We start from the raw sequence: 26,721 nt of genomic DNA, 5'->3' as shown, positions 1-26,721 counted from the left end.
AGGAAATTATTATTTATTAATATTTCAATGTAAACCTTATTAATAGGATTATTTAATTAATTAAATTAGAATAAGGATAAAGATTTTATTATTTATTTAGTTATGTATGTAATTTTTAATTAAATTAGGAATTAGAGTATAGATAGCAATCCTAAATCTTATTCCATGTAGAACTAGAAATTAAGAGCCTATATTAAGTTCTTAACTCAACTATTGTAATATAACATCTTGAAATTAATAAAAATCAAAGTTTTGAGCTTTTATCTAAATAACTTAGTACTAATTTTCTTTCTCTTCAAGTCCTTCCGAGTTAGGTGAGCTTGTCAAAGTCTTGATTGAACCAAGGAGTTGAGATCAACTTATTGGATAAGTCATTGCGTCTTTCCTTTCCACGTTTTTGTTTTCTTAGTTTTTGTTATTACTTTCTTAATTTTATGATTGTAATTTTAATTAAAAGGAGGAGTTTTAATTAGGTTATTTGAGTTTTGATATTGTATGCAATTGGGTTGATATTCCAGGAGTCAAAACAATTCTTCACATATCCTGCTGCTGTCACATATGCTCGCCAAAGTTTAAAAAAGCTAGATGTTATTTGTATGCCTCAAAAACTCCCACCCACATCGCCATTCAAAATTTCTTGACCCACTATCGGCCGAACCACCTAGGCACTAGGTCTGACAAAAACTCACACTAAAAAAAATGTTTCTACTAAGACCAGCATTGATGAAAATAAAAGAAGTTACTGCAAATGGTATAATAAAACCAACTGCTCCAAATTTTATAAAAGATATTATAGAATTAATCTTAACAAAATAAAAATAAAAAAATAAAAACTCAATAAATTCGTTAAAGATAAATCTTGAATTGATGGGATACTAATTAATATTTTGTTTGAAGAGACAAGAACAAGAAAACCTTGATAGGTCTCCCAAGAATAAATGGTGCCTCGTTGTTTCGGTCTAGAAAAGCAGTATGTTTTTGAAAAGCACTGGGATAGGTTTCTTGTCATTCACTTCTAACATATATATTTTGAACAGAATAAAGTAGGGTAGAAAGAAGTATGGATAAAGAAAATTGGATAAACCCGTCTATTAATATGATGATTATTGCAGGAGAATGAATGCAAACATATGGTGTTTACGTATTATAACATCCACCACCAAGCTAAAATAATTTCAAATTTTAATAATACAAGTACTTAGCTACACCAAAAAAAAAATTAATTATAACTTATTGAAAAAAAAAAATTAATTATAACTTACTGAAAAAAAAAACTTAATTTAATTATAACTCATGATAGCAATCATTATCGGTGAACAATAATACCCTTAATAACTAAGTCTACCTTAAAGCTAAAGAAGTAAATTTATTAGCTTTATGAAAATGCTAATTAGCGGATTCATGTACTCAGCCAGTGAAGAAAATTTCTTAGCTTATTAAGAAAAGAGAGCATTGAGAAATATTGTAATTTGGCAAAACATAATATAAGGTGGATCAATGCGGTGAGTTGATTTAAGTTTGCAGATATTAATTTGACTTTGTTGTAGTTTTTAGTATAGAAACCGATAAGAACAAAAAGATTATTTCTTTTTTAAAAAAAGAAAAAAGAAGGCATTTTGTAAATAAAAGATAATTTGCTTTATAAATTAAGTTGATAAACAAAGTACATATAACACTGTAAAAAACTGAAACTTAGCACCATGTTCACCTAAGAAAGCTTTTCTTTTTCAAAACAATATCGAGTGCGTGTGAGCGTGTATATATAATAGTTTTAGATTTTCACTGCACAACTTCCAATCCGACATGAAATGCTGCTATTTAGAACCTCGCAATACAGATTTTCAGGAGCAAAAAAAAAATTAGATTCATTGGTAAACTGATCTCATAATCGCATTTCAGAGATGAAGATACAGTTAAGAAGGTATGGTTTTGGTATAAGCCTCTGATCAGATACTTCATTTGTTTGTGTTTTCTTGTTCAACCTTCACATTCGGCTCATCAATTGGCATGGGACTGACATCTGATGCCTGCAAGTGTGAAGGGTCAAAGCTTAAAAGTCAGAGGTATAATAACTAAAGGGTTCTAGTATGAAGTCTACACGTCTCTGTGCATCAAAGGGTTCTATTATAAAACTGTACACCTGCTATTACCTTTGTGTTTGCAGTCTCATCTATTGTTGAATCAAAGGCTCTAGCATGCTCAGGAATCCCTGCCGGGCCGTCCTGAGGAAATTAAGGGCACAACCATATTCGGCTAAGGAACATGAATTGAACAAATGCAAGTATTTTTATGGACATGAACTGCACTGAGAACAAATTAAACGAACATAGAGAACATAACCCGAAGATTCAAAACCCAAGCATCTAATGTCAAGAGAGGTTGGTTAGAGCATACCTGATCTTTTGGCTCAGGTTCAACTATTTCTCTTTTTACTCTGCTTGGTAGAGGCTTGCTGTGCAAATGGGAAGTTACTAACATGGCAGTAGGATGCCTTCTTATATATAAACAAGAAATATAAGGCAAGGAGATATACCGATCTTCATCAAGATCTATGTCAGAATCCCATCTCTCATCTCCATCATCCTGATCTTCATCTGCCTGAAAAAAGAAAAAGAGTTCAGAAAACATGTAACTCAGCAAAAAGTAGCTATATTTGCAACTAAACTAGGATTTCTGTGCTAGAATTATTAGATATGCAGACATTTTTTTTTGTATGAGCAGAAATCTCGTCTGTTTATTTTTCCTCACCCATTAGTTTAGACCTATATTGTTTTTCCCTTTCTGTTTTTTGTCCATGAGTTTAGTCCACCAGAAAAGTTAACGGCCTCTAAGAGATACTTTCATCTTCGAAAAAACCAGTTATATTAACACTCAAGCAGCTTTTTTTATTTATTTTGAGATAAAAGGTACACGAAGTATATTAATATGGCACCCAAAGAGTACCATCCAGTTATATTTATGATATTCCCAAAATCTTTCCACCTATAGATATCATGCCCCAAAATCAAAGAGTCAAAATAATGTAATCATCTATCCCTAATTTTGGACATCTCTCCCTCTATCCCTTCAAAAGTTCTACCATTCATCTTTTTTTAAATTACTCAAAAAATAGTCAAATGAATAACCTTTATGAATTTTGTTCTTTTTACACATTCCTTCCCCCCACCCAAGCCCAAATGTCATCCCACAAGAGACCTGCCATCACCCAATTTATCCATAGTAGACCATGTACCATAATCCAAAGATCATACACCATTGGACACCACAAAAGAATGTAATTACAGGACTCAACAACTCTTTTACACATAACAACCATTCATTGTTCTTTCCCTTCTCATCAGTTTATCAATTGTCAAAATACATTCCTTTCCTGCTTCCCAAGGAAAAAAAACAATTATTGGAGTCTTCACTTTCCATATTTGATTAATAGGAAACCTTAACACCCCCTTCCACATGTCTACTAACAAGGTGGTTATAAAAAGACTTAACAGTAAACTCCCCATTCTTCTTCAATTTCAAGACAATTTGGTCCCTATCATCACTTAGTTGCACTGTAGACAAAAGGAGTAACAAGGCTTCATACTCTTCAACACCCAATCGTTGAGATTCTAGTTCACATTCACCATCCACTCCCTGCCTCCATTCCCCTCTTTGTGCTTAAGCTTCCATTGATACTCTTAGATTGTGCAGTGACATATACCCGTAGGAAATGAGGCTTAAGACTTCCCCTACCAACCCACTCATCCTCCCAAAAAAGAATTTTATTCTCCTTGCTAACCTTCCAATTGATATTGTAAAGGGTTAGAAAAGAAAAAATACTGAATAATTCTTATGTTTTTATTGAAATGAAAATTGCGATATATATACATATACACGGATTCACATATAGTAAGTAACATAAATTACCTTAATTATTTTCTTTCTAATTACGTTTACATATTTGAAAAGATAATCATATTATTATGTATATAAAAATATTTTATAGTACTCTAACACTCCCCCTCAAGTTGAATATAAATATTAATCATGCTCAGATTGTTCCGAAAATACTCAAACCGTGTTTCATTTATAGGTTTTGTGAATATATCACCGAGTTGTTCTCCTATCTTCACAAAACCAGTAGATATAAAATTTTTCCGAATCTTCTCTTGAATAAAGTAACAATCAACCTCAATATGTTTGATTCTCTCATGATACACGAGATTTGAGTCAATATGAAGGGCAGCCTGATTATCGCACTAGAGTTTTGTAGGAGATGTGAGCTTCAAGCCCATTTCATCTAACAGATGATGTATCCATAGAATTTCGCATGTGAACTGTGTCATAACTTTATATTCAGACTCTGCGCTTTAGCGAGATATAACTATTTTGCTTCTTACTTTTCCATAATATGAGATTCTCACAAAAAAAAAACACAATAGTCCGTAGTAGACCTCCTATCAATCTTAGATCCAGCCCAATCAGCATATATAAAATATTTGATGTGAGTATGTTCATAATTTCTAAACATTACACTGAGTCCCGGGACACCTTTTAAGTAACACGAAATCTGTTCCAAAACTTCCCAATGTTTGACTATAAGTGTTGACATAAACTAGTTAACAACACTAACAGGGTATGCTATATCTGGACGAGTCACAGTGAGATAATTCAATTTCTCAACTAGTCGTCTGTATTTCTCTGGGTCAACAAGGGGATCACCATTATCTTTTATAAGATATACATTTAGTACAATTGATGTATTGCATAGCTTAGCTCCCAACTTTTCTGTTTTTACAAGTAGATCAAGTACATACTTTTTTTAAGATAACAGAATCTTTCCCTTACTTTTTTTAAGTATTTTAACTGTCCTAAATCTTTGATATTGAGCTTGGTATGCAAGAATGACTTGAGATAGGATATTCCTGTATGGTCATCTCCTATAATCACCATATCATCAACATAATCAACCAAAATTATAATAACAGCTGTTGATTATCTATAAAAGACTGATTGATCACATTTACTCTTCTTCAATCCGAACTCACATACTGCCTTACTAAACTTGCCAAACCATGTACGGGGAGTCTGCTTTAGACCATACAAAGATTTCTTTAAATGATAAATTTTTCCGTACTCCCCCTGAACAACAAACTCAAATGGTTGCTTCATATACACTTCTTTTAAGAGATCGCCATAAAGAAATGCATTTTTAATATCTAGCTGGTGCAAGAGCCAATCTCGGGAGGTTACAATAGATAGGAATAAATGGATAGAGGTAACATGGGCCACTAGAGAGAATGTATCAAAAAAATCTACCCCATAAGTCTAAGCGTACCCTTTCGCTAACAATCGAGCTTTAAGTCTTACCACATAACCATCTGAATTCACTTCGATTGCAAATACCCATTTACACCCTACGACCTTTTTTCATTTGGGTAAATCTACCAGATTCCAACTATGATTATCATCAAAAGCGTTTATCTTCTCAAGCATAGCATTATGCCAACCAAGGTGATTCAAAACCTTCTTAACTGTCTTGCGTATAGAAGTTGAATCTATTAAAGTAATTAAAACACTCAACGAGAGAGACAGATAGTCATATGATATAAAATTAGCAACGGGATAAGTTGGCGTAGGAATTGTACACTGACGTTTACTTTTACGGAGACCAATAGAAAGATCAAGATCCTATGAGACCTTTGGGCTTATATTTCTTCTTGGCTCATTGCTCGGCGCAATCCTCTCCACCCACTTTCCTTTTTTCTCTCATGTTAGCCTTCTTCCCCTGTTCAACCCACCTGCACTGAATCTTCGCAGCCCACTCAAATTCGACTCCTGAAACAACTCCTTTTTCATGTGTTTTAGTATATAGTCCCAATCGCCTGTCCACTCCCCCATTTTGAAATTCAAAATTGACCTGATCTGCCTCCTTCACAGGTCGTTTCTGCCCTACTCTGTTCATCCCTTCTCCCCTGGTTCATACCACCTCCGTGTATGACTTCCCCCCGCCTAACTCCACTAATATCCAAAGATTCACCAAGCAATGAGGACACTTAATGGATTACCTTCTCATAGTAATCCCCTTCTCCTCAACCTTACTTCTCCTCCTTCCATCACCATCTCCTTCTTCCTTTTGTCTCAATTTACTAGAGGATGATCCGCTAGCTCAAATACTGATTTCATCACCTTCCACCAGCCCACCTCCTCTGCTCCTTCGGTATAAAATCCTTTTTAATGCACTACCTCTTTCCTTTGTGAGAACCAGATGCCTTCCATTCAAATTATGTTTGAGTCATCCATAATTTACGATTTTTCTCCGTTGTGTGCTTCCCCCATGACTTACCACCCTTCCTCCAGTAAAAGTCTTCGAATGCTTCCACTAGCCACACCACATTCTCTTCCTCCAGAGATATTGAGACTCGAAATCTTCTACCATTCTTGCTTATCCTCATGCCCTCCATTTTCCACCCCTCACAGACAACATCAAATAAGTTGTTTTTGATCACCACAAACTTCCTTCCCTACTTTGCCATTTTCCACGCCCCTTTTGGTCAACCTACAGGGACGACCTAACCTTCCACTTCGTCAATACCACTTCATCAATCTCTTCTCCTTATCCCCCCCACTGCTTCCGACTGTACCTTCCTCCTCCCTTCACCCTTCCCCACCCTGAGATAATCGGTCGCCTCACTCTTTCTCTCTCTAAGATTTTCTGATGTAAAATGTCCAAGGGTATCTAAAACATTAAGAAACTAGAACTTGAGGGGTAGAGTGTGACATCAGATATGTAAAAAATGAAATTTTAAATTAAAAAAAAAAAGCAATTAATTAATAAATCAAATTTTTTCTTTTTTTCTAAAATTAAAATGGGAAAAGGGAAGGGAGAAATGTGGGTGCCTCCCTGCTGGGCACCGTTTGGACACCACCAAGCTGGAAGCTTGAGATGGAGATTTGGCCACCTGGCAGTGGAGACCAGCCCCTGCCAGCTGTTGCAGCGCAGCTCTTCCCTTCAGCTGCTGCTGGCCACTTTGATGCATCAAGGGTCCCATTGTTTGCATTCAATCGGACGGCCTTGATCTACTCTTGAAGCTGACTTAAAAGCTTCTCAATCCGTCCTTCTTCATTTAATCCATAGAAACCTTCAGTAAAACAGAGAGAGAAAAGAGGCAAATGAGAGAGAAGAAAGGATAGCAGACCTGAGAGGAAGTGATGCAGACCTGCTTGGTGTGGCGTCTCCATCCTCTCACTGTTTCTCTAATCATTTCCTATACTAGAGAACGTTAAAAATTATGAAATTTGGTGAGTGTTTAGGCTTATATCGTAGCTAAATTCCAGCGAAAACAGAGGACTGAAAGCTTTCTCCTTGAAGGAGATATCCAGGGACGAACACCAGTAGCTCAGGTATGTATGGCGTGACCTCTGTTTTAACTTCATCCATTTCGTTTACAACCTTAGGGTTCATAAAAAATTCTGAAATTTTGTGGAGTTGTAGAGCCATGTCTAACGAAAATTTAGAATCAAGAATCAGGAGAAACGGATTATCCTGGAGGGAGAAACAATTCCTCAACCACGACTGGTCCTGCATGCAACTCTGGTGAGTAGCGTGTTCCTTAACACTCCGGTTTTTTTAATTACTTGAACACTCAAATGTTTTCTAAAAATTATGAAATTTTAGACTAATAGTCTTTTCTATTAGGAAACTTTTGACACATTAATCGAGCTCAAACCTTCTGTCTTGAGGGAGAGACAAAGGAAAAACTACTCAGCACTCAGGCTGTTTCTGGACAGAAACTGTGAGTGACCAATTCGTGTTTTCACAGCACTTCCTTCAAGCGTTTTGACTTCTAATCTGTGTGTTTTTTGAGGTAAGAGGGATGGTAATCTAATGTAGAAAATCATAGCAGGGAATTTGGTTTAATTTCTATTTGCCTAGTGGAAAGAATCATCAAATGGTTAAGGTGTGTCCGGTAACTATATATTGTTATTCCCTCCCCCATAAGACTGTTAGGAATTGGTTGTATTCCTTTCCTATAAATAAGCACCTCATGGTGAAAAAAATAAGATAACTAAAAGAGAATTTTTCCATTCTCAAAACTTCATGGTATCAGAGCAATTCTTATCCAGGAACTTCACCCCGACTGAACCGAAGTCACAAATGGCCACGGGTGAGCTACCGTCTTCTCCACCTGAAGTTTCCTCGGGTTCCTATCTTCCCGCACCCATCAACCATGGTTTGGTTGAACAGTCTTCATCATTCATTATTGGGCACAAACTAAACGGCAACAACTATCTCCAGTGGTCATCTTCGATGCTGCTATTCATCCGAGACAAGGGCCGAGATGAATACCTCACCGGCGAAATCGTACCTCCACCTGCCAACAATTTGAATGCCCGAACATGGAATATCGAAAATAGCATGGTTATGTCATGGTTAATAAACTCAATGATGCCTGACATTGGAGAGAATTTTCTCTTATACGAGACTGCGCATGAAATCTGGGAAGCGTCTCGGGAATTCTACTCCAGTAAGGAGAATACCTCTACCATCTTCGAAATTGAGTCCAGTCTCCACGACCTGCAACAAAGTGAGTTAAACGTAACCCAGTATTACAATACTCTATCTCGCAGCTGGCAGCAACTTGACGCATTTGAAAAACATCGTTGGAGCTATCCCGAAGATGCCAAACTCTTTAAATCCATTATTGAGCAGAAGCGAACTTTCAAGTTCCTAATGGGATTAAACAAAAACCTGGATGAAGTGCAAGGACGGGTATTAGGAATCAAACCACTACCAAGCATCCGCGAAGTGTTCTCCTAGATTCGGCGGGAAGAAAGCCAAAAGAAAGTGATGATGGGAGACATGTAATCCACTCACCTAATCGAAAACACTTCTGCGCTTACAACCAGAACACTGGATTCTCGTGGGAAGAGGGGACGACCATGGTGCGACCACTGCAGAAAACCCAGTCACATACGTGAAAAATGCTAGAAACTTCATGGAAGACCTGGTGAGAGAAAGCCCTCCTAGTCTGAAAAACCCAACGGCCACCAAGGGAATCATTCAACCTCTGAAGATACTCTACTGATTGCTGCGGAAAGCTGCCCATTTAGTCTAGAACAGATGGACGCTCTCCAGAGAATGCTTTCTTAGAAGAATCATCTCATCAGTACTTCGATAGCACATAAAGGTAAAATTCTCCTTAGTTTATCAGCTTGCTTTGCAAAAAGGCAAGTTTGAATTGTGGACTCTGGGGCATCCGATCACATGACGGGTGATGCTTCACTGCTCCAGTAGTACAGCTCGTGTAAGGAAGGGTTCACAATTAGAATTGCTGACCGGTCTATCTCTGAAGTGGTAGGAATAGATTCTATTGTTTTGTCACCATATCTGATTCTTTATTCCGTTCTATATGTCCCAAATTTGGACTGTAATGTGTTATCTGTTAAGAAACTTTCTAGAGATCTAAATTGTGTTGTTAAATTTGTCTCTAATGTATGTGAATTTCAAGATTTGGATTCGGGGAGGACAATTGGCAATAATATGATGAATTCAGGGCTGTACCTTCTTCAAACCGACACCTCTAGGAGACAAACTCACAATGCAATATGTGTAAACTCTGTTTATGTAAATCATTCAAATACTTGATATCATGTTGTGGCATTATCAACTAGAACACCCAAATTTCTTGTGCCTAAAAAAATTGTTCCCTTTGTTGTTTAAGAATAAGAATCCTTTTTTATTTCAATGTGAAATATATGTCAATTCTCTAAACATATTCGAAGCTCCTTTCCTACTCTATTATACAAACCTTCAAAACCATTTGCATTAATTCATAGCGATGTATAGGAACCTTTCAAGGTTAGTAACATCACCAGAACTAGATGGTTTGTATCCTTTATTGATGATCATACGAGAATTACCTAAGTATTCCTCATGAGAGAAAAATCTGAAGTTGGACCTATATTTCAAAAATTCAAGACTATGATTCAAACTCAATTTCATACCACCATACAAGTGTTGAAGTCTGATAACGAATGTGAGTACTTCGAAACCACCCTCGGAAAATAATTTACTGAACATAGCATTATCCATCAAAGCTTTTTTGTACATACCCCACAACAAAATGACATAACCGAAAAAAAAACAGGCATATTCTTGAGGTTGCTCGATCAATCATGTTTACCACTCATGTTCCAGAATATCTTTGGGGAGAGAATACTCACTGCTACATACTTAATAAACCGAATGTCCTCCCGTATCTTTCATTTTCAGTCACCCTATAACCTCCTTTTACAAACGTTTCCTAAATCTCATATTTTAAAAACTCTCCCACTTAAAGTTTTTGGTTGTTCAGCATACATTCATACTCATGCACATCTCAAGAAGAAACTTGACCCAAAAGCTCTCAAATGCATCTTTGTTGGATACTCTTCTAATAAAAAAGTATACAAATGCCTCTTTTCAGATACCCGTCGATTCTATAACACAATGGATATCACATTCTTTGAAAACCAACCTTTTTACCCCACAACTAATATTCAGGGGGAGAATTTTATTCAAAAATATCAATTGTAGAATGTGAGTATACCCTCTCTTTATCGACAGATTTCACCAAATGTACCTTCTCTAGAGTCTGAACCTAATACTTCATCTGAAACCATATACAGAGCCTGAGCCAGTGGCAGTAACTAAAAACACATTGCCTGCAATTAATGAGTTACGTGTCTACACTAGAAGGAACAAGGTTCAAGAAGGGAAAGTGTCTGAATCAACCAAGCCTTGCCATGAATCAATTCCTGCTCCAGATGTCCAGAAATTAACAGGTAATGAGATCTATGTCCCTACTACTAATACTGACACTGAACTGCCCATTGCTTTAAGAAAAGGGGCTCGAACATGCACCAAATATCTTATACAGAACTATCTCATTTGGCAAGCTGTCTTCGAAACATCATGCATTTGTGAGCAAGTTAGATAGTAGTTCCCCAGAGCTGAAAACGATCCATGAAGCCCTCCAAGTACCAGAATGGAGAACAGCCATCCATGAGAAAATTACAGCACTTGAGAAGAATGGAATATGAGAGTTAATAGATCTACCTCCAGGGAAGCATCAGGTGGGATGCAAGTGGGTCTTTACAACTAAATACAATCCAGATGGAAGTATGAATCGGTATAAAGTTCACCTGGTAGCCACAGGCTTTACTCAGTTTTATGGGATAAACTATCAAGAGACATTTGCTCCAGTATCCAAACATAATACAATACGGTTACTACTTTCACTTGCCTCGAATCTTGATTAGCCACTTTGTCAACTATATGTGAAGAATGTTTTTCTTAATGGTGATCTAGAAAAAATATACATGTAAGCTCCACCAGGATTTGAACTAACAAACAATCCTCATAAAGTGTACAAACTCAAAAAGTCACTTTATGGTCTTAAACAATCCTCAATGGTTTGATTTGACAGATTCACAAAGGCAGTGAAATGAGTAGGGTATGACCAATGTCAGTCGGATCACACACTATTTGTCAAGCATTGTATATCTCAGGTAAAAAAACTATTTTGGTTGTCTATGTGAATGACATCATTCTGATTGGGGACCATATTGAGGAAATTCGGAAGCTTAAAGAGTTTTTGGCTAAAGAATTTGAAATTAAAGATTTTGGAATACTCAAGTACTTCCTTGACATAGAGGTAGCTCGGTCCAAAAAGGGAATGTCAGTATCACAACGGAAATATGTTCTAAATCTTCTTAATGAGACAGGGATGCTTGGAAGTAAACCTGCAGACACACCTATGGATCCAACCCTGAAACTAGGGTCCAAGGTCAATGATAAGACAGTTAATAAAGAGAGATATCAAAGACTTGTAAGCAAACTCATGTATTTGACACATACAAGACCCGACATCAGCTTTACAGTTAGTACAGTAAGTCAATTCATGAATCAACCAACTGAGGAACATATGAACGTCGTATATTGGATTCTGAGATACCTAAAGATGACTCCGAGTCAAGGATTGTTCTTCAAAAAAACAATGAATAAGGATGTTGAAATCTTCACTGATGCTGATTGGGCAGGATCAATAACAGACAGAAAGTCTACATCAGGATACTGTACCTATGTCTGGAGAAACTTGGTCACTTAGTGTAGCAAAAAACAGTCAGTGGTATCTCGTAGCAGCGCAAAATCTGAATTTCGAGTGCTTGCTCATGGAATATGTGAGGGAGTGTGGTTGAGAAGGATACTATTAGAATTGAAAGTTTCAATTAACACTCTTATGAAAGTATGGTGTGACAACCAATTAACCATTAACATGACCAAAAATTCTATATATCATGACTGAACCAAGCATGTAGAAATTAATCGACACTTCATCAAAAAAAAAAATGGAAGATGGAACTATAATTCTTATGCACATTCCAACCAGTCAACAAATTGCAGACATCCTAACAAAAGCTCTACCGAAAGGAACCTTTGATGACATTTTATCGAAAGAATTTGGTTTAATTTCTGTTTGCCTAGTGGGAGGAATCATCAAATGGTTAAGGTGTGTCCGGTAACCATATATTGATATTCTTTTCCCCCATAAAACTATTAGGAATTGGTTGTATTCCTTTCCTATAAATAAGCACCTCATGGTGAAGGAAATAAGATAAGTAGAAGAGAATTTTTCCATTCTCAAAACTTCATCTAATCTATACAAATATTGAATTTTCTAGATGCATCTGAATGATAATTTATGCATGTAAACTCATATAACCTATTGTTGTATGAAAAAAGGAATTTGTAAAATTGTTCATGCATTTTTAAATGATTTAATTTATGTTTTCATGTTGGATTGTTGTTGTTTGGTGTATCAGAGGCGAAACTAAATGTTACTAGTAATTTTAGGTGATCACAGTAGGTAAAATGTGAAGGCTACAACCTTCTGCTATGCAACCCTCTTCAGAATCTGATTATAGGTAAATAATTAGTTTTATTTGAATGTGAAATTTAGAATTTAAAGAATAAAATTGGACTAAAGAAATTAGAAAAAGAAATATGGAAAGTGCATGTGAGGATTTTATCTGAAAAAATTTTGTAATCTGGAATTAGGGATTTAATTGTGATTTATGGATTTTAATTTAAGTCTAAGTTAGTGTAATTTCATTGAAAGAAAATAAATAATTAGGAGCCTAAGACTTAATTAACCCAACAGTTGAGTCAAATCCATTGTATCTGATTTCCTGGGGGCATTATTTGTCTAAGAAGCCAATTGCTAGGCAGTGAATGATAGATCTGTTTGTTTAGGGTCCTTCAAAAACTGAACGTAGTTCATACTCTCGGCTAGGGGTATGGACTACGACGACCCAAGTGAATTTTAAGAGTCTGCGACCTAAGTGAATTTTGAGTGATTTATCTATACGTCAATTTTATATTATCTACATCCGCGCCCATTCACGTAGTAGTTTGGTTGTCCTGTATCTGGCTCCCAGGGAATAGATGGCAGCAGTTGTACCCGTAGGTATGGCAACGGTTAGACTAAATGAGAGAATATTAAGCAATGTAAAAGACTTAAAAAGAAGAGTCAGTCTATGTGCGTGTATTTGCATGTGTTTGTATTTGCTTGTGATTGAGGTTGAGCCCTTTGAGGGACATCTGTATGATTTAACAAGGGACATCAACAACGATTTCTCAACAGATACGGTATTAGGTACATGTAAGTTGATTGCTTTGATAGGACTGTTTGTTAATAGTCCGTAATCTAATAAAAGAATTTTACAAACTGCATATAATTATGTTTCCAAACGTATTTGTGAGATTTTAATACTGTTTCTCTCACTGAGTCCACTGGAGCTCACTCCCTTCGAGACTCTTTTATTGATCTGATAGGTTTACCAGCGGATCCATGTCTAGACTTCTTCAAGGAGACCTAGGAGCTAGACAGGGATTCTTGGAAGCTGTCTCCTAATCTTTTGTATTTTGCATTTTGGAGAGGTTGTAAATAAATAGATTTTCAAATCCTGTAAATTTCTGTTGATAATCAGATGCCTCAGTTGTTCAGTATCTTTTTGTATGGGATGTATGTTTTCGCTGTACTCTAGATAGATTATTATCTGTTCTTCGGATGTGGGTGTCAAACTGACACCAAGGCGTCACACAAAGTGGTGAGAAGTCCAGCAGCGTTGTTTCATGATAACATATTTTTTCAAGAATCTTTACGAGGATGAGAACATCTACTAGTCTTTTACTATGGCTCTTGATTGCTGTCTAATTAATTGAGTATATAAAGTTGTTGTTTATAAAGGTTTGTTGCCAAAAAAGCCCACCAATTAAGTTCCAGATTTTGGTTTCTTTACCAATGCTGATTTGGTATTTCATAACCAAGCTTCAAAAAAAGGATTCGAGAGGTTACTACAAGGGAATTTTGAGAAAGATGAAAGCGCAAGAATATTGTTGATTGATAAGATTCTAATGAAGAACAAGAGAATCAAGAGAGAGAATATCCTTTAAGGTTGTCTACCAGCGCGTCTTGGTTGGATTTCTCTTCGTCAGAATCTTTAGCCCTAAATCCCACTCTACTCCACAATATATCTAGTCATTGCAAGATTTTTAGTGAAATGGAAACCAAACATGATGTACTTGCACGAAATGAAGAAAGATCTCATGACCAATGCCTTCATTCATAAGTCTCCTTTGCAACAGGGTACCAGACACCCCTAAGTATCTGCATTTTGGTGTCCCCTTTCTTACTGGTTCTCATGCATAGGTCTTGAGTTTCTCAAGTTGTTCAGGCTGATGGGTGATTCTGACACAAGCCAACCAGGGCTTGGCAAGGTATCCAGTTCATAAGAGCATAAAGAAAATAGTCTCTCTTATCCAACTGGCTACCTTTTATGTTATCTGCAATAAGACGAAATTGATAGGGTGTGTGCCTTTCTTTAGATAGACTTAGAGATGCACAGTTTCAACCTTTTGTTTTCCAAGGTGATCCTTTGAATCCTGAAGAGGACATTCGGCTAATTCGTAATCCTCATATTTTTATATATGGAGGCGTCCACAGTGCCTTTTTAACAAACTCTTTTTCTTTCAAAAGAAAAAAAAAATGAAAGCAGGAGAAAACTCTATGCTGGAATAAATGAGATACTGCTAGACAAGGACTTGGACAAAATATAGCTACTAATGCCATAGAACACACCTCAGGCATTTCAGTATCTGGCGGTCGTTCCTGAAACTGGACACTTGGTGCATGCTGAAGCTTTGAGAGATAATCAAGAAGCTTAGACCGTATTTCTTCAAGTATTTGACGTGAGTTCTTATTTTCCATGTTACTAGGGGCAACATGAAGTGAATAGTCTGGACCAAAATATTCATAATACTCATGCTGTGGCATCTTGTCATCAACTTCCATTCCAAGTGCAACTCCTGTCTGCCTTACATGAAGCGGATTCAATAACAAAAAAATCAAGAGAGGGAAAACTTACAGAACAATCATTTAACAATAAGAACATACAAATTCTACGAAAAGCAAAAATCCCATCAAAAATTTTCACACCAAGAACCATGTGTTATTGAATCTTCTGCCACATTTAAAATTAATTAGCTCTCACTTGATCATCTGGATATTAAATGATTTAATATGCTTTTAGAGATTTAGTGAGAATGAAGTTAATATGTTAAGAAGCTAGCACCGTTGACTCATTAAGTTGAATAAACAAGGAAAAGAAAATCAAATATAATATCATAATTCATGTTTCTGCACCATTTCACCATATTTAACTATTGCTGTTCCTCTCTCTTTAGGCAAGACACACAAAATCAGTTCACAACCTAATTAAGTTTTCTGCCCAGCACAGATATAATAAAAGATATTAACAAATCGAAACTACATCCACAAGAAGAAAATTATACCTCATAACACCAGCACCGAGCAACATTCCGAATGGTATAACCACCACCTCCTAGCAACAAGAGTGGCACATTGAATGATCTCATAAATCTAACACATTCAGCATGGCCTTTTATTGACAGGTTGAAGCATCCAAGCCTATCTCCAGACAGTGAGTCAGCCCCACATTGTAGAACCACAGCACCAGGCCTAAAAACTTCCATCACTTTTCCAATAATTGGTTTAAATAAGAAATGATAGCTCTCGTCGTCAATTCCATCATCAAGTGGAACATTAAGTGAGTAGTATTTCCCTTTTCCATATCCAATATCACGTATATCCCCAGTGCCAGGAAAGTAATCTCCGAACTTATGGAAAGAAACAGTCATGACCCTATCAGTTGTATAAAATGCCTCCTCCACGCCATCCCCATGATGAATATCAATGTCAACATATAAAACACGCTGCAAAAAAGACAATGAAATGTTAAAAGCTAGACAATAAAGACACAAAAATACTGGTGGTATGCATATAATAGCTTGTGTTAAAGGTGCACAAGAGTACAAGAGATCATGAAAGTTTAAACTAGCAATCAGGAAACTTAAACCAACTTCCAAGATATAATAACATTTAGCGCATGTTCTATGTTATGCAGTACAGGAAGATCCTAAAGTGGACATATTTCAATATTAAGATATGTTTATGTATAATTACGGTAATTTAGGGACTAATATTTATAGGCTTATCAACAAGACGAGCTTATTATTCCTATTTATTAGAACATATAGAAATCCTGGATAGACTTTTTCTTGAAATAAAAGTATAGTGTGATATTAATATGGATACCAAGGGGTGTCAACCCATGTACAAAAGTATTAGTAGAAATCCTGGATAGACTTCAAATTTCTTATTTTGATTCTAGTCCATTACCATAAATAATGCACCTTATCTTACTTATTTAGTAGACTATTTATAGGATTATACAATAAATATTGAGTTATTGGTTGGATTATCAAGATCTAGGATCTCCAACTTTGATTCTTAATAGTTTTCTTTAAGTATTATGCTCATGCTGTATATATCCTACATTAATTGGTATTAGTCTAACTTTGATTCATCATGCCCCCATAGTTTCCCATCCAAACTTCATAATCTACTGAAAACAACAGCCTCCAAACACTCTTAATATTGAATGTCACTGCAGGTACCCAGACATACAACTTAACAGTACATTATTCATCGGCCTCCACCAGGAGGGGGGAGGTCATTGCTACAAACATTAACTCCATAAGATATTAACTGGCTAGCCTACCAAGTCTCAACCTCCAAACTTGTCGGAAACCACTGCACTAGCCAGAAAAACGTGCCCGCCACCTGGACTCAAGCTTCCAACCGCTAAGCAAACCATCAAACCTAGATGTCGGATCTCCAAAAACACTCATTTCCAAAACTAAAACCCTAACATCCAAAAATTATAGGAAAGGCGTGTGTGGATATAGCTCACTATAAGCCACATGTGAAAATCTTCATTAGCCACTTCTCAAGCAAAGCCATTTTTGGAGTTGAGTTATTTTTGAGTCATTGTTGAAGCTGAGTTCAAGTCAACTTTGAGCCAAAACTCCACAATTTTTTCGGGAAAATTTTCAATTGTTCTTTCTTATAGGAAGGTTTATTCAAGCATAGGTTGGATAAAGCTGTTTGGATCTACTTTATCAAATATTTTTCTGATTTAAAAGAGGAACCTAATAAATCTCTCTTAGCCAAATGGTTGTGGAAAGGAAGTCATCACAGCTAAATATGAGGCGGAAGGGATAGGACAAACTACAAAAACCAAACATTCTCATGGCACTAATCTCTGGAAAGAGCTTTTTGTGCTTCCAAGCTGTCCCTGGGCTGAATATTAATTTGAATAAATAAGAATTAGTGAAGCTTGGGGATAGGGGTGATGGGGACAGACTTGCTGCGGTGTTAGGGTGTAAATATGAGGAATTTTCAATCAAGTACCTAGGACTGCCATTAGGGGCCAAATACAAAGATATGAGAACTTGGGATCCAATGATAGAGATGTTTGAGAGAAGACTCACGAGGGTGGAAGAAAAACTTTTTGTCTAAAGGCAAGAGGTTAACTCTAATCAAAAGCACTCTCACCAACTTGCCTATGTACTTCTTATTTGCATTGACGGTTCCGGTAAAGATTGCTAAAAAGTTAGAAAACATTCGATGTCGCTTCCTTTGGGGTGATAATGAGAGGAGTAGGGAATACCATTTGATGAAATGGGATGAGTTGAAGAAGTTTGTGGATAAGGGGGGTTCGGGGCTTAGATTGCTTGTTGACATGAATAGGGTCTTGAAGGGGAAGTGGTTATGGAGGTATCTTACAAAGGAGAGGAGGTTATCGAGCAGGGTGATTGAGGCTCGATGGGTTGGGGAGTTAGGGAGAGGTTTTGTTAATGAGGTGGTGAGGCCTTATGAGACGGAATTTTGGAGGAAGATTGGGTCGGAGAGATATCAGTTCTTAGAATGTATACAATGGCAACTTGGGAGGGGCAATCACATTAACTTCTTGGATTGTGAGAGGATTGGGAAAGGTAGCCTTAGGAATCAATTTCCAAGAATATATGCTATCGCCCAAAGGAAGAATATGGTGGTAGAGGAGTGGATGGTAGTAGACGGTGGAGCTAGAATCTGAATAGAAATTTTAATGATTGGGACATTGTTAAATTTACAGTATTTCTCCCACTTATGTCCAATGTGCAACTGAGTGAAGACAAGAATAAGATGGTTTGGAAATTGAAAAAGGATGGGATGTTCGCTGTTAAGTCCTATGCTCACCTGGTGAAGAGAGGCAGGGACTGTCAGTTTTCTGGTCCAACAGATATGGAAAGTAAAGCACCTCCAAGAATCATTTTTTTGCCTCAGGAAACGGGTCAGAAGTGTATCCTTACCATCGATAAGCTAATGAAAAAGGGCAAAATAATGGTTAATGGTTGCTATTTATGTATGAAAACGGTTTAATCTTGTAATCATCTTTCCTTTGGTGCTTGGTGGTTTACAATATTTGGTCTATGGTGTATAGTCTACGGGATATTAATTGGGTAATTGCAGGTTCGGTTAGGGATAAACTTTGGACGTGTGGTGGGATTTGTAAAAAGTCAAAAGTTGTAAAGCTTTTTCTCTTACTGTTTTTTGGATGGTGTGAAAAGAGAGAAACAATCGAGCGTTCGATGTGTGTGTTGGGGATATGACCAGAATTAACGATAGGTGGTTTAATGTTTCTAGGTCTCTAATACTAGGACATGACCTTAATGGATGGGATGATTTTGGAAAAGTCAGCGATGTTCTAATCGAAATGTAAATATTTTGTACACAGGTGGCATCCCCTTGGTATCGTATACTTAGTACACATTTTTTTTATTTAAAAAGTATAAAAAAAATAAAAAGGAATCTCTGGAATGAGATTTATAATAACCCAAGCCCAAGCACTGCTAACCAAAAAATTTTTGAACCCAAATCACCAGCCTTCAAAAGTCCAAGATCATGTTATTAATAGTATATCACTTGAGTTCTTATATGCAATCACATATCTTTCATGAGTGGAATTAAGATGTTACAAGATTAATATGATTTAGAACCAGTTTATGGGTTTGTCATGATTTCAGGTTGGTGATGGTCAAAGAGTTAGCTTTTGGCATGACCATTGGTGCTAGAAAATATACCTCAAAGTTAAATTTCCTAAACTTTTCGAGTTTGCTAGTCCCAAAAAGGCCTCACAATCACCATGTGACATAGGATAACCCTTCTCCCTCTTTTGACCTAGCAATATCCTATAACCTTAATAATTGGCATACCAATGACCTTACCACCTTATTAACTTGGCCGATTCATACTCAAATCTCTTTTGGGATCCCTGACAAACTGCTATGGGGGTTTTCTAAATGGTTCTGTGAAGTCTTACTATCTCAATCTTGTGCCCCAGCCTACTATGGCCTTTAAATTTGTCTGGAAACATATTTGGAAGAGGAAAGCATAACTTTAATGGTTGTTCATTGCTTGGAAAAGCAGCATGGGGGAGAATTTTAACCCTAGATAATATAAAAAGATGTGTAGAATCATTGTTAATGAGAGAATAAATCCCCTAATCATCTTCTTCTTTGATGTCTTGAGGCAGGAAGATTATGGGACTCCACTCCCTCTTTTCTCAATCTCTCTTGGATCATCAGTGGCTCTATTGTCAAAAACATTTGGGATTGAAATGGTTTTTCAACTAGCAAGGATAGGAACAATCTCATTCCACTCACACACCAGGTCATTACCCAGGTTATACATAGAGAATTTTTGTGAAAATATCTCTTCTTTTGTTAATGTCAAAGACCACTGATTTTGTACCTTAAGTTTTCTATTTAGAAGTACCATATTATTTTGGAGAGGATCTTGGAACCTTTGTTGTTCTTTTGACTTTTGTCTCTTAGTTCTTGCTTTCTATACGGTTGACACCCCATTGGTGCCCTTTTGATATATTTTGTATTTCTTTAAGAAAAAGATATAGAGAAGAGAAACTTGGGTGGATTTACAGCAAGACTAAAGTTAGGTGTGTTCTTCTAGTTAGATTTTGTCGAGTATATAATTCGGTTACAAAGGACAATCTACAAGATAAGTAACAAAAAATTTCATATCAATATGGATATGTGGAGAAAATTAAAATAAGCCAAAATGCTACTTGGGCCCCTGATCCTCTCCAAGGAAACTGCTTATGTGATAGGGATGCTTATTTGATAGACATTATCAAAAGGATATTCTGGCAGAACTGTAAATATTCTTGTACTCGAGTTGCACCCTCAGTACTCTTTGAATATGCATATTATGCTTTTCAAACGAAAATATAATCAAATAAAAATTCAATATTATTTTCCAAGGCTTAAAACAGTGAAATCAAGTGTTCCATCCAAAGAGAAAAGAAGTCAAAGGACCCACATGGGCTATTCCTATCGTTTTAAAGCTCATCGAGAGAATCTAAAAACAACTCTTCAGGAATTAAGTAAAAAGATTGACACATTCAAAATGAAGACTAAAAGGCACTAATGGGGAACAAGTAATAGTAGACACACGATTATCCTATAATGTATAGAAATAGAGAAAATATCAGGAAGAAAACAGAAGACCCGATAGACAGCGGGAAATAGGAGATAAAAGTAAAGACTCCTGGGAAGAATTGAAGAGTATTAGGCAAGCAGAGAAACAAAGAGAGATCTCAGATCTTAAGGATCCAATTAATAACTCAATATTTGTATAATAATCATGAATCGTCTATTGAAGAACTGAAGTAGTGTATCCTATTTATAGGCACCAAAGTACAATAAACATAGGAATTTTCTAAGTCTATTTAGGAATTCTATGAAATAGGAAAATAACTAATTAATTAAAATAATGTCTAACAGAAAATAACTAAATAAGATACTAAGTAAATAGGAAATAATAAACTTAAAAGTCCATCTTTAGGATCTTCTTGTTTTGTATCAAGTGCTTAGGTCAAGAAAATGTTAAATCTTCTTTTAGACAAAAGCCAAACATATCCTAAACTTTAGCAGAGCATGATGAAAAATAAATTCATCAACACTAGCAGGGAATAACTTGGTCTAAAGCATGAGGTTTCACACTCACTCGATGTCACTCATTTCCTATCTTGCTGGACCCTAACAACTAGTGTTGGCCATTCATTTTTCTTTAAAAAAATGTGGCTCCAACACCCTCCTTTGCTTAATCAGGTGGAAAAATGGTTTGGCGAATTTTTGAAAGAGGGATGGGAATGTTACAAATTCACGAGGCTCAACTTTATTGGGAATTAAAATCAAATACCTTTTTTCTTCAATTTTCAGTACATGTGGTCTCTTTTCTGCAGATTCAGTACTTATGGTTCAATAGTTGGTCATTTTACACAATGATGTTAGTTCCTTGTAACATATACAAAGAATTTTATGGCTAGACAAACCAAGATCAGGAAGGGGAAAAAACAAAATGTTATAATAAAAGGGTACAAAAGCTAATGATAAAACAAAAAACACTTGTACCACAAGCAAAAAAAGGCCACATAATAGAGTAGTAAATTTTACTTTGCCCAATTCACTAAAAGCAAATTTTGGAACAATAAGGTGTTTGGTGATATCAAGAATAAGAAGAAAGACCTTAATCAAATGACAATTTTGGATATATTTAAAGTCCGAGAATTATTTGCAAAGAATCAACTGGAGAGATTGGTGCACATTCAATTCAATGAATTTATTCTAAAGGAGGAAATTAGTTTGAGACAAAAATCTAGAATGAAATTGGCTATGGAGTTTCTCCACAAGGTGGCTAATGGGAGAAACCACAAGAGCTTCACTAAGGAGTTGGAACCCTATAACTGTATGTTTGTTAAGAATTTTGCTTCAATTGAGGTTGAGATCATTGAGTTTTACAAGAAAATAAAAGTTGAATATACATAGAGGAATTGAATAGACCTTTCTCTAAGGAGTTGGTGTCGAATCTAGTTAATGATGCTAGACGTAGATGGCTAAAGAGACCTTGTGAGGACGAACAGATAAGAAAGGTTGTCTGGGAGTTAGGGACTAATAAAGCTTTATGCTTGAAAAGGTTTTTCATTCCATTCTTCCTCATTTTTGGGAGTTTGTGAGATGCAATTTGCTAAAGGTTTTTCATTAGTTCTATACGAATGGGAGGATAGGGATTAGCATAAATCCTAGGTACATCACTCTTACCTAAAGAGTACAAGTCCATTATTGTTTTCGATTTTCATCCTATCACCTGATGATCATTGTTATAAGATTATTACAAAAATCTTGTCTTCATCGCTAGTAGAAATGTTCAAGACACAATCTCTATTAATCAAAAAGTGTTTTTGTCTCCAATAGAGAAATTCTTGATCGCGGATGAAGTAGTTGAGGAGGAGATCAAGAAGGAGAACAAATGTTTTATTTTCAATCTAAATTTTAAGAAAGTATGCAATGTGATTAGTTATAGTTTTAGGATAAAGTCATGGACATCAATGTTTTTAGCAATAGATGTAGGAGGATCAAGGGTGTTCCTCTTCCACTAAGTTCTATTTCCTTATTAACAGTGAGCCCAAAACTTGGTTTAAAGGTCAAATAGGAGTGAGACTGGGAACCTCTTTTCTTTTCTTGTCCCCCTTGGTAGTTGATTTTTTAAGTAATATGCTTTCCTATGGAGTAGATAGGGGATTGTTTAGGATTTGTTTATGGGAAAGGAGAATCTGGAAGTTTCCTATTAGCAAATTGAAAATGAAAATATCCTTTCCATCCCTCAAGATAAGAATGGCTTTCTTAACATCATCTCCCTTTTACAAGTGTTTAAGACTGTTCAAGTTTGCTACTAATCTAAAGAAGAGTGGATAGGCTAGAACTAGTTCTTCAGAGTTATGTCATCAGTGATCTTGCTGTGAATATTGACTTGCAGTATTCTGCATTGCCCAAAAACCTGTGCAGGGGTGCCACTTGGTGCTAATCCATGTTTTGGAACCCTTTCCTGAGTAAAATCGCAACCACCACGCATCTCAAGAATCAGGAAGATGTTCTCTTCTCTTTAGGGGATTGAGTTCCACCCCTCCTAGCTTGACTTTCTAGTATCCTCTGTTTCTTGTCTATGTTCAGAATACCCACTCGTACAGCTTAGAAAATCTAGAAATTATGAGATTAGAAACCGTTGGAAACTAAAAGCTACTTCTTATTTATTGGACTGTTTTTCTTATTATAAGATCAACACCAATGATATTCTACAAAATTGTAGATCTCATAAGGTCTTTCTCCTGCAAATTTTTAGATATGTTTTCATAGTTTAGAGAACAATTTTCATTTGTTTCTCCATTGTTTTGTAGCATGAAAGTTGTGATGTAAATTGCTTTCTATGTTTAAAGTTATATGGCCATGTGTTTTTAATTAGGAATTTCTATCAACACGGCGTAGAACATAGAGCATACATGTTGCAGAGAGGGATCACGTTAGCTGATCTGGGGGCAGGTTGCACATAATGCAAGAATGTTTAGCCAACAGTTCCAATTTTTTGAAATTAGAACAATTTTCAAAGTTTTAAGTCATTTCAAATGGTCTGACATGGGATAATTTTCTTCACCTCTTTGGGCTACAGTGCATAGTTTTTTATTTCCAGGACGTCTTTACACAGTTTGCAAAGGGACTGGACCTCTATAGTTCTGAAGGAATTTCGTTTCTTTTTTTTTTATAATTTTTGGCTCTCTTTTTTCTTTCTTTTTTGCTGGGAGAATAACTTTTCCTCTTCATCTCTCTTGTAGGTTCTATTTCCCTTCCTTTTTATCCGAAAAAAGGGAAGTTCTATACTTCAGGTGATCAAGTGCCAAAAAATGAGGCAAGCTTTATTGTATAGTCATGATAATAAGCTTATGAGATCACAGGAGAGGAATAGAAGAGAAATAAAAGAGCTTTTGAAGGGGTTATTGATGTGGTAGATTTTGATAGGATCAGAAATAAATGATTTCATACTCTTGGTTTTTTATTTTAGGTCATCCTCTTTATTCTATAGAGAATGTTGGGGACCTTATAGACATTTTTTAGAGCTGTAAATACTTTGCATACAGGTTGGCACCTCCTTGGTACCTGTTAATAGATTTTTATACTTTTTATTTCAATTAAAAAAAAAAAGCTTATGAGATCATAGGCCCAATTACATAAGAAGTAGATATGTGCTTCCAGATTATTTAAATAACAAATCGTTCCTAATTGCCAAAAGAGAAGAGGAGAAAAATAAAGGCACTGAAAGCAAAGTAATAAAGATAATTCAGAATGTGATCAGATACTCAAGGTATTTATGAAAAATAAGATCGACCTGGTTATTTTAAACATAATATTCACATTGAGTATATAGCTGAAAACTATTTTTTAAAAAATATTTAGCTGAAAAACTATAAACTTCTAATTGAATGCTGTTACACCATTTTAGACTTTATCCGATGCTCAATGCCACGATGAAAAGCTAAATGAGCTTAGCCATTATATGTCAAGAAGACAATTTGCGAATAATTCATACATAGTGAAAATTATTGACAGTACTATTGCGCACATACCATTAGAAAGTTTCAAACTACTATAACAAATGATTATACGAGCAAACAGATGAATGCTAGATTTTAAATATGAAAATTATTGACAGTACTATTGCGCACATAACATTAGAGGGTTTCAAACTATTATAACAAAAATCATACGAGCAAACAGATGAATGCTAGATTTTAAATATGAGATTGTATCAGGGGACAAACCTCATGCTGCTTAAGAAGTTCCAAGATTGCAAGGACAATATCATTAACATAACAAAATCCAGAGGCCTCACATTTTTTAGCATGATGCAAGCCACCAGCCCAATTAATAGCAATGTCACACAGCATATGGTTTAGCTTTACTGCACCGCCAACAGAACCACCAGCATAGGTTTGGCAGAAGGAGTAGAGACCATCAAAAACAGGGCAGTCCTCACCAACATTGAAGCGCTTAAGTTGCCTAAGCTGATCTTGCTGTGTTTCAGGAGTAATGTTGCGGAGGAAAGCCACATAATCATCAGCATGGAAGCGGCAAAGATCCCTATCTCTGGCAGGAAAGGGTTTCAAAACCTGCATATGCTGAAGTAGACCGTAGTGGGCAAGTAAAGCATGTGTCATTCGGATGCGATGTGGCTTCATAGGGTGACCTTGTCCATAATAATAGTTTCCCACTTCTGGATCATAGAAGTAAGAAACCTTTCTCTTAACCCCATCGGCTCCAGACGGTAGGGAATTGCCGCCCGAATCCATTAAGGCCATGCAGTAAAATCTGTTCTGGTTTTGCTTCATTACAAATTCTAATGAGCTTTAATTCTAGATAAAATTAGGGGGGGAAAAAGAAACGTATCTGCTAGAATCTAAAGCAAGGGAGAACAAGAAATATTGACACACTATTCCAACATAATGATTAGATAATAATAAAAGCCATATCATTTTGCGGAGATTCTTTATCTCAAAAAAAAAATCATTTTGCGGAGATTCACGAGGAAACAAGAGCGAAACCTAAGTTCATTAGATTTCACGAAAGTACCTAAAGAGGTTGCGACCCTGAGTGACCGCTCAACTTCCCTTGCAATTCACCAGCAAAGCCTCTCAATCTCCTCTGTTTCCTTAGGCTTTTCTCCAGAAAACAGTACTTTCAGTGCTTGACAAGGTTATCCCGCTAATACAAGAAGACAAAAAAACAGGGAACTGAACAAGAATCTTAAATTTATGATAAAAATCAGTACTGAGAAGTAAAGAAAAGTTTTGGTTTCGGTAGATATACCTCAGCTTCTACCAGAAGGAGATGCCGCCCCTTGGCTCCCGCTTAGTTCATGTTGTAATCGCGAATGTTAGGTTCCGCTTCCGCCTTTAAATTAAAATCATGATTATATGGAGACTGGGTTTTGCTAGAAAGCGGTGGGTCCCACTAAAACGGTTCCTACTGATTCGAAAAGTTTCATTGCTTAGCAACTGATGGTTTTCTTTGTCAAATAAAGGCTATTTTTTATTGCATCAGATTCATAAATTTTAGTTGTTTTGGAACACACAAAAAAATATTTGGGATTGAAATTACAAGGACTATATTATTTAAACGCTAACATTATTTTAGTATAATTTCTGTAGTTTTAGATTTTATAAATTCAATTATGTAACTATTCTAATTTTATAATTTGAACAAAAAAATTATTTAGATTTTGGATTAATTTTATGCTTAGAACAAATTTCTTAGATTCTAATATTATGCTTTTTAGGAGATAAGTGTCCTCTTCACCCACACATTCATACCCTAATCTCACATTTAAA

General features: G+C 36.0%; 1 protein-coding gene across 5 annotated transcripts; it reads right to left on the bottom strand.

Moving 5' to 3' along the window:
- Positions 1-1,703: 1,703 nt before the first annotated feature.
- On the bottom strand, positions 1,704-26,387 carry HD1 (histone deacetylase 1). Of its 5 annotated transcripts, none has more exons than XM_088221821.1 (9): positions 26,201-26,381; positions 25,964-26,095; positions 25,156-25,707; positions 15,878-16,318; positions 15,165-15,395; positions 2,534-2,598; positions 2,395-2,452; positions 2,151-2,222; positions 1,704-2,027 (listed from the first exon to the last, which is right to left on the bottom strand). In XM_088221821.1, exons 3-9 carry the CDS (start codon positions 25,690-25,692, stop codon positions 1,956-1,958), a joined length of 1,476 nt encoding a protein of 491 aa, XP_088077947.1. In that variant the 5' UTR covers positions 25,693-25,707; positions 25,964-26,095; positions 26,201-26,381; the 3' UTR covers positions 1,704-1,955. The 5 variants fall into 5 exon arrangements, with proteins under 5 accessions (XP_088077947.1, XP_021896565.2, XP_088077946.1 ...); XM_022040873.2 differs by having other exon boundaries at positions 25,156-25,702; XM_088221820.1 differs by having other exon boundaries at positions 25,156-25,716; positions 25,964-26,124; positions 26,201-26,379.
- Positions 26,388-26,721: the final 334 nt, after the last annotated feature.

This window comes from Carica papaya, chromosome 6, assembly GCF_054855325.1.
Source record: "Carica papaya isolate Zhongbai chromosome 6, ASM5485532v1, whole genome shotgun sequence".
Taxonomy (NCBI): Eukaryota; Viridiplantae; Streptophyta; class Magnoliopsida; order Brassicales; family Caricaceae; genus Carica; species Carica papaya.
Note: the sequence above shows the minus strand (reverse complement) of the source record. Positions and strands in the feature narration are given on the sequence as shown.

Coding starts and splice junctions, on each gene's coding strand:
- HD1 (XM_088221821.1), bottom strand. CDS start 25,692: ATGGCCTTAATGGATTCGGGCGGCAATTCCCTACCGTCTGGAGCCGAT. Junction 2,599..15,164: donor CAGATACTGAAATGCCTGAG/GTGTGTTCTATG, acceptor TTCTTTTTTCAG/GCAGATGAAGATCAGGATGA. Junction 2,453..2,533: donor ATAGATCTTGATGAAGATCG/GTATATCTCCTT, acceptor CCATTTGCACAG/CAAGCCTCTACCAAGCAGAG.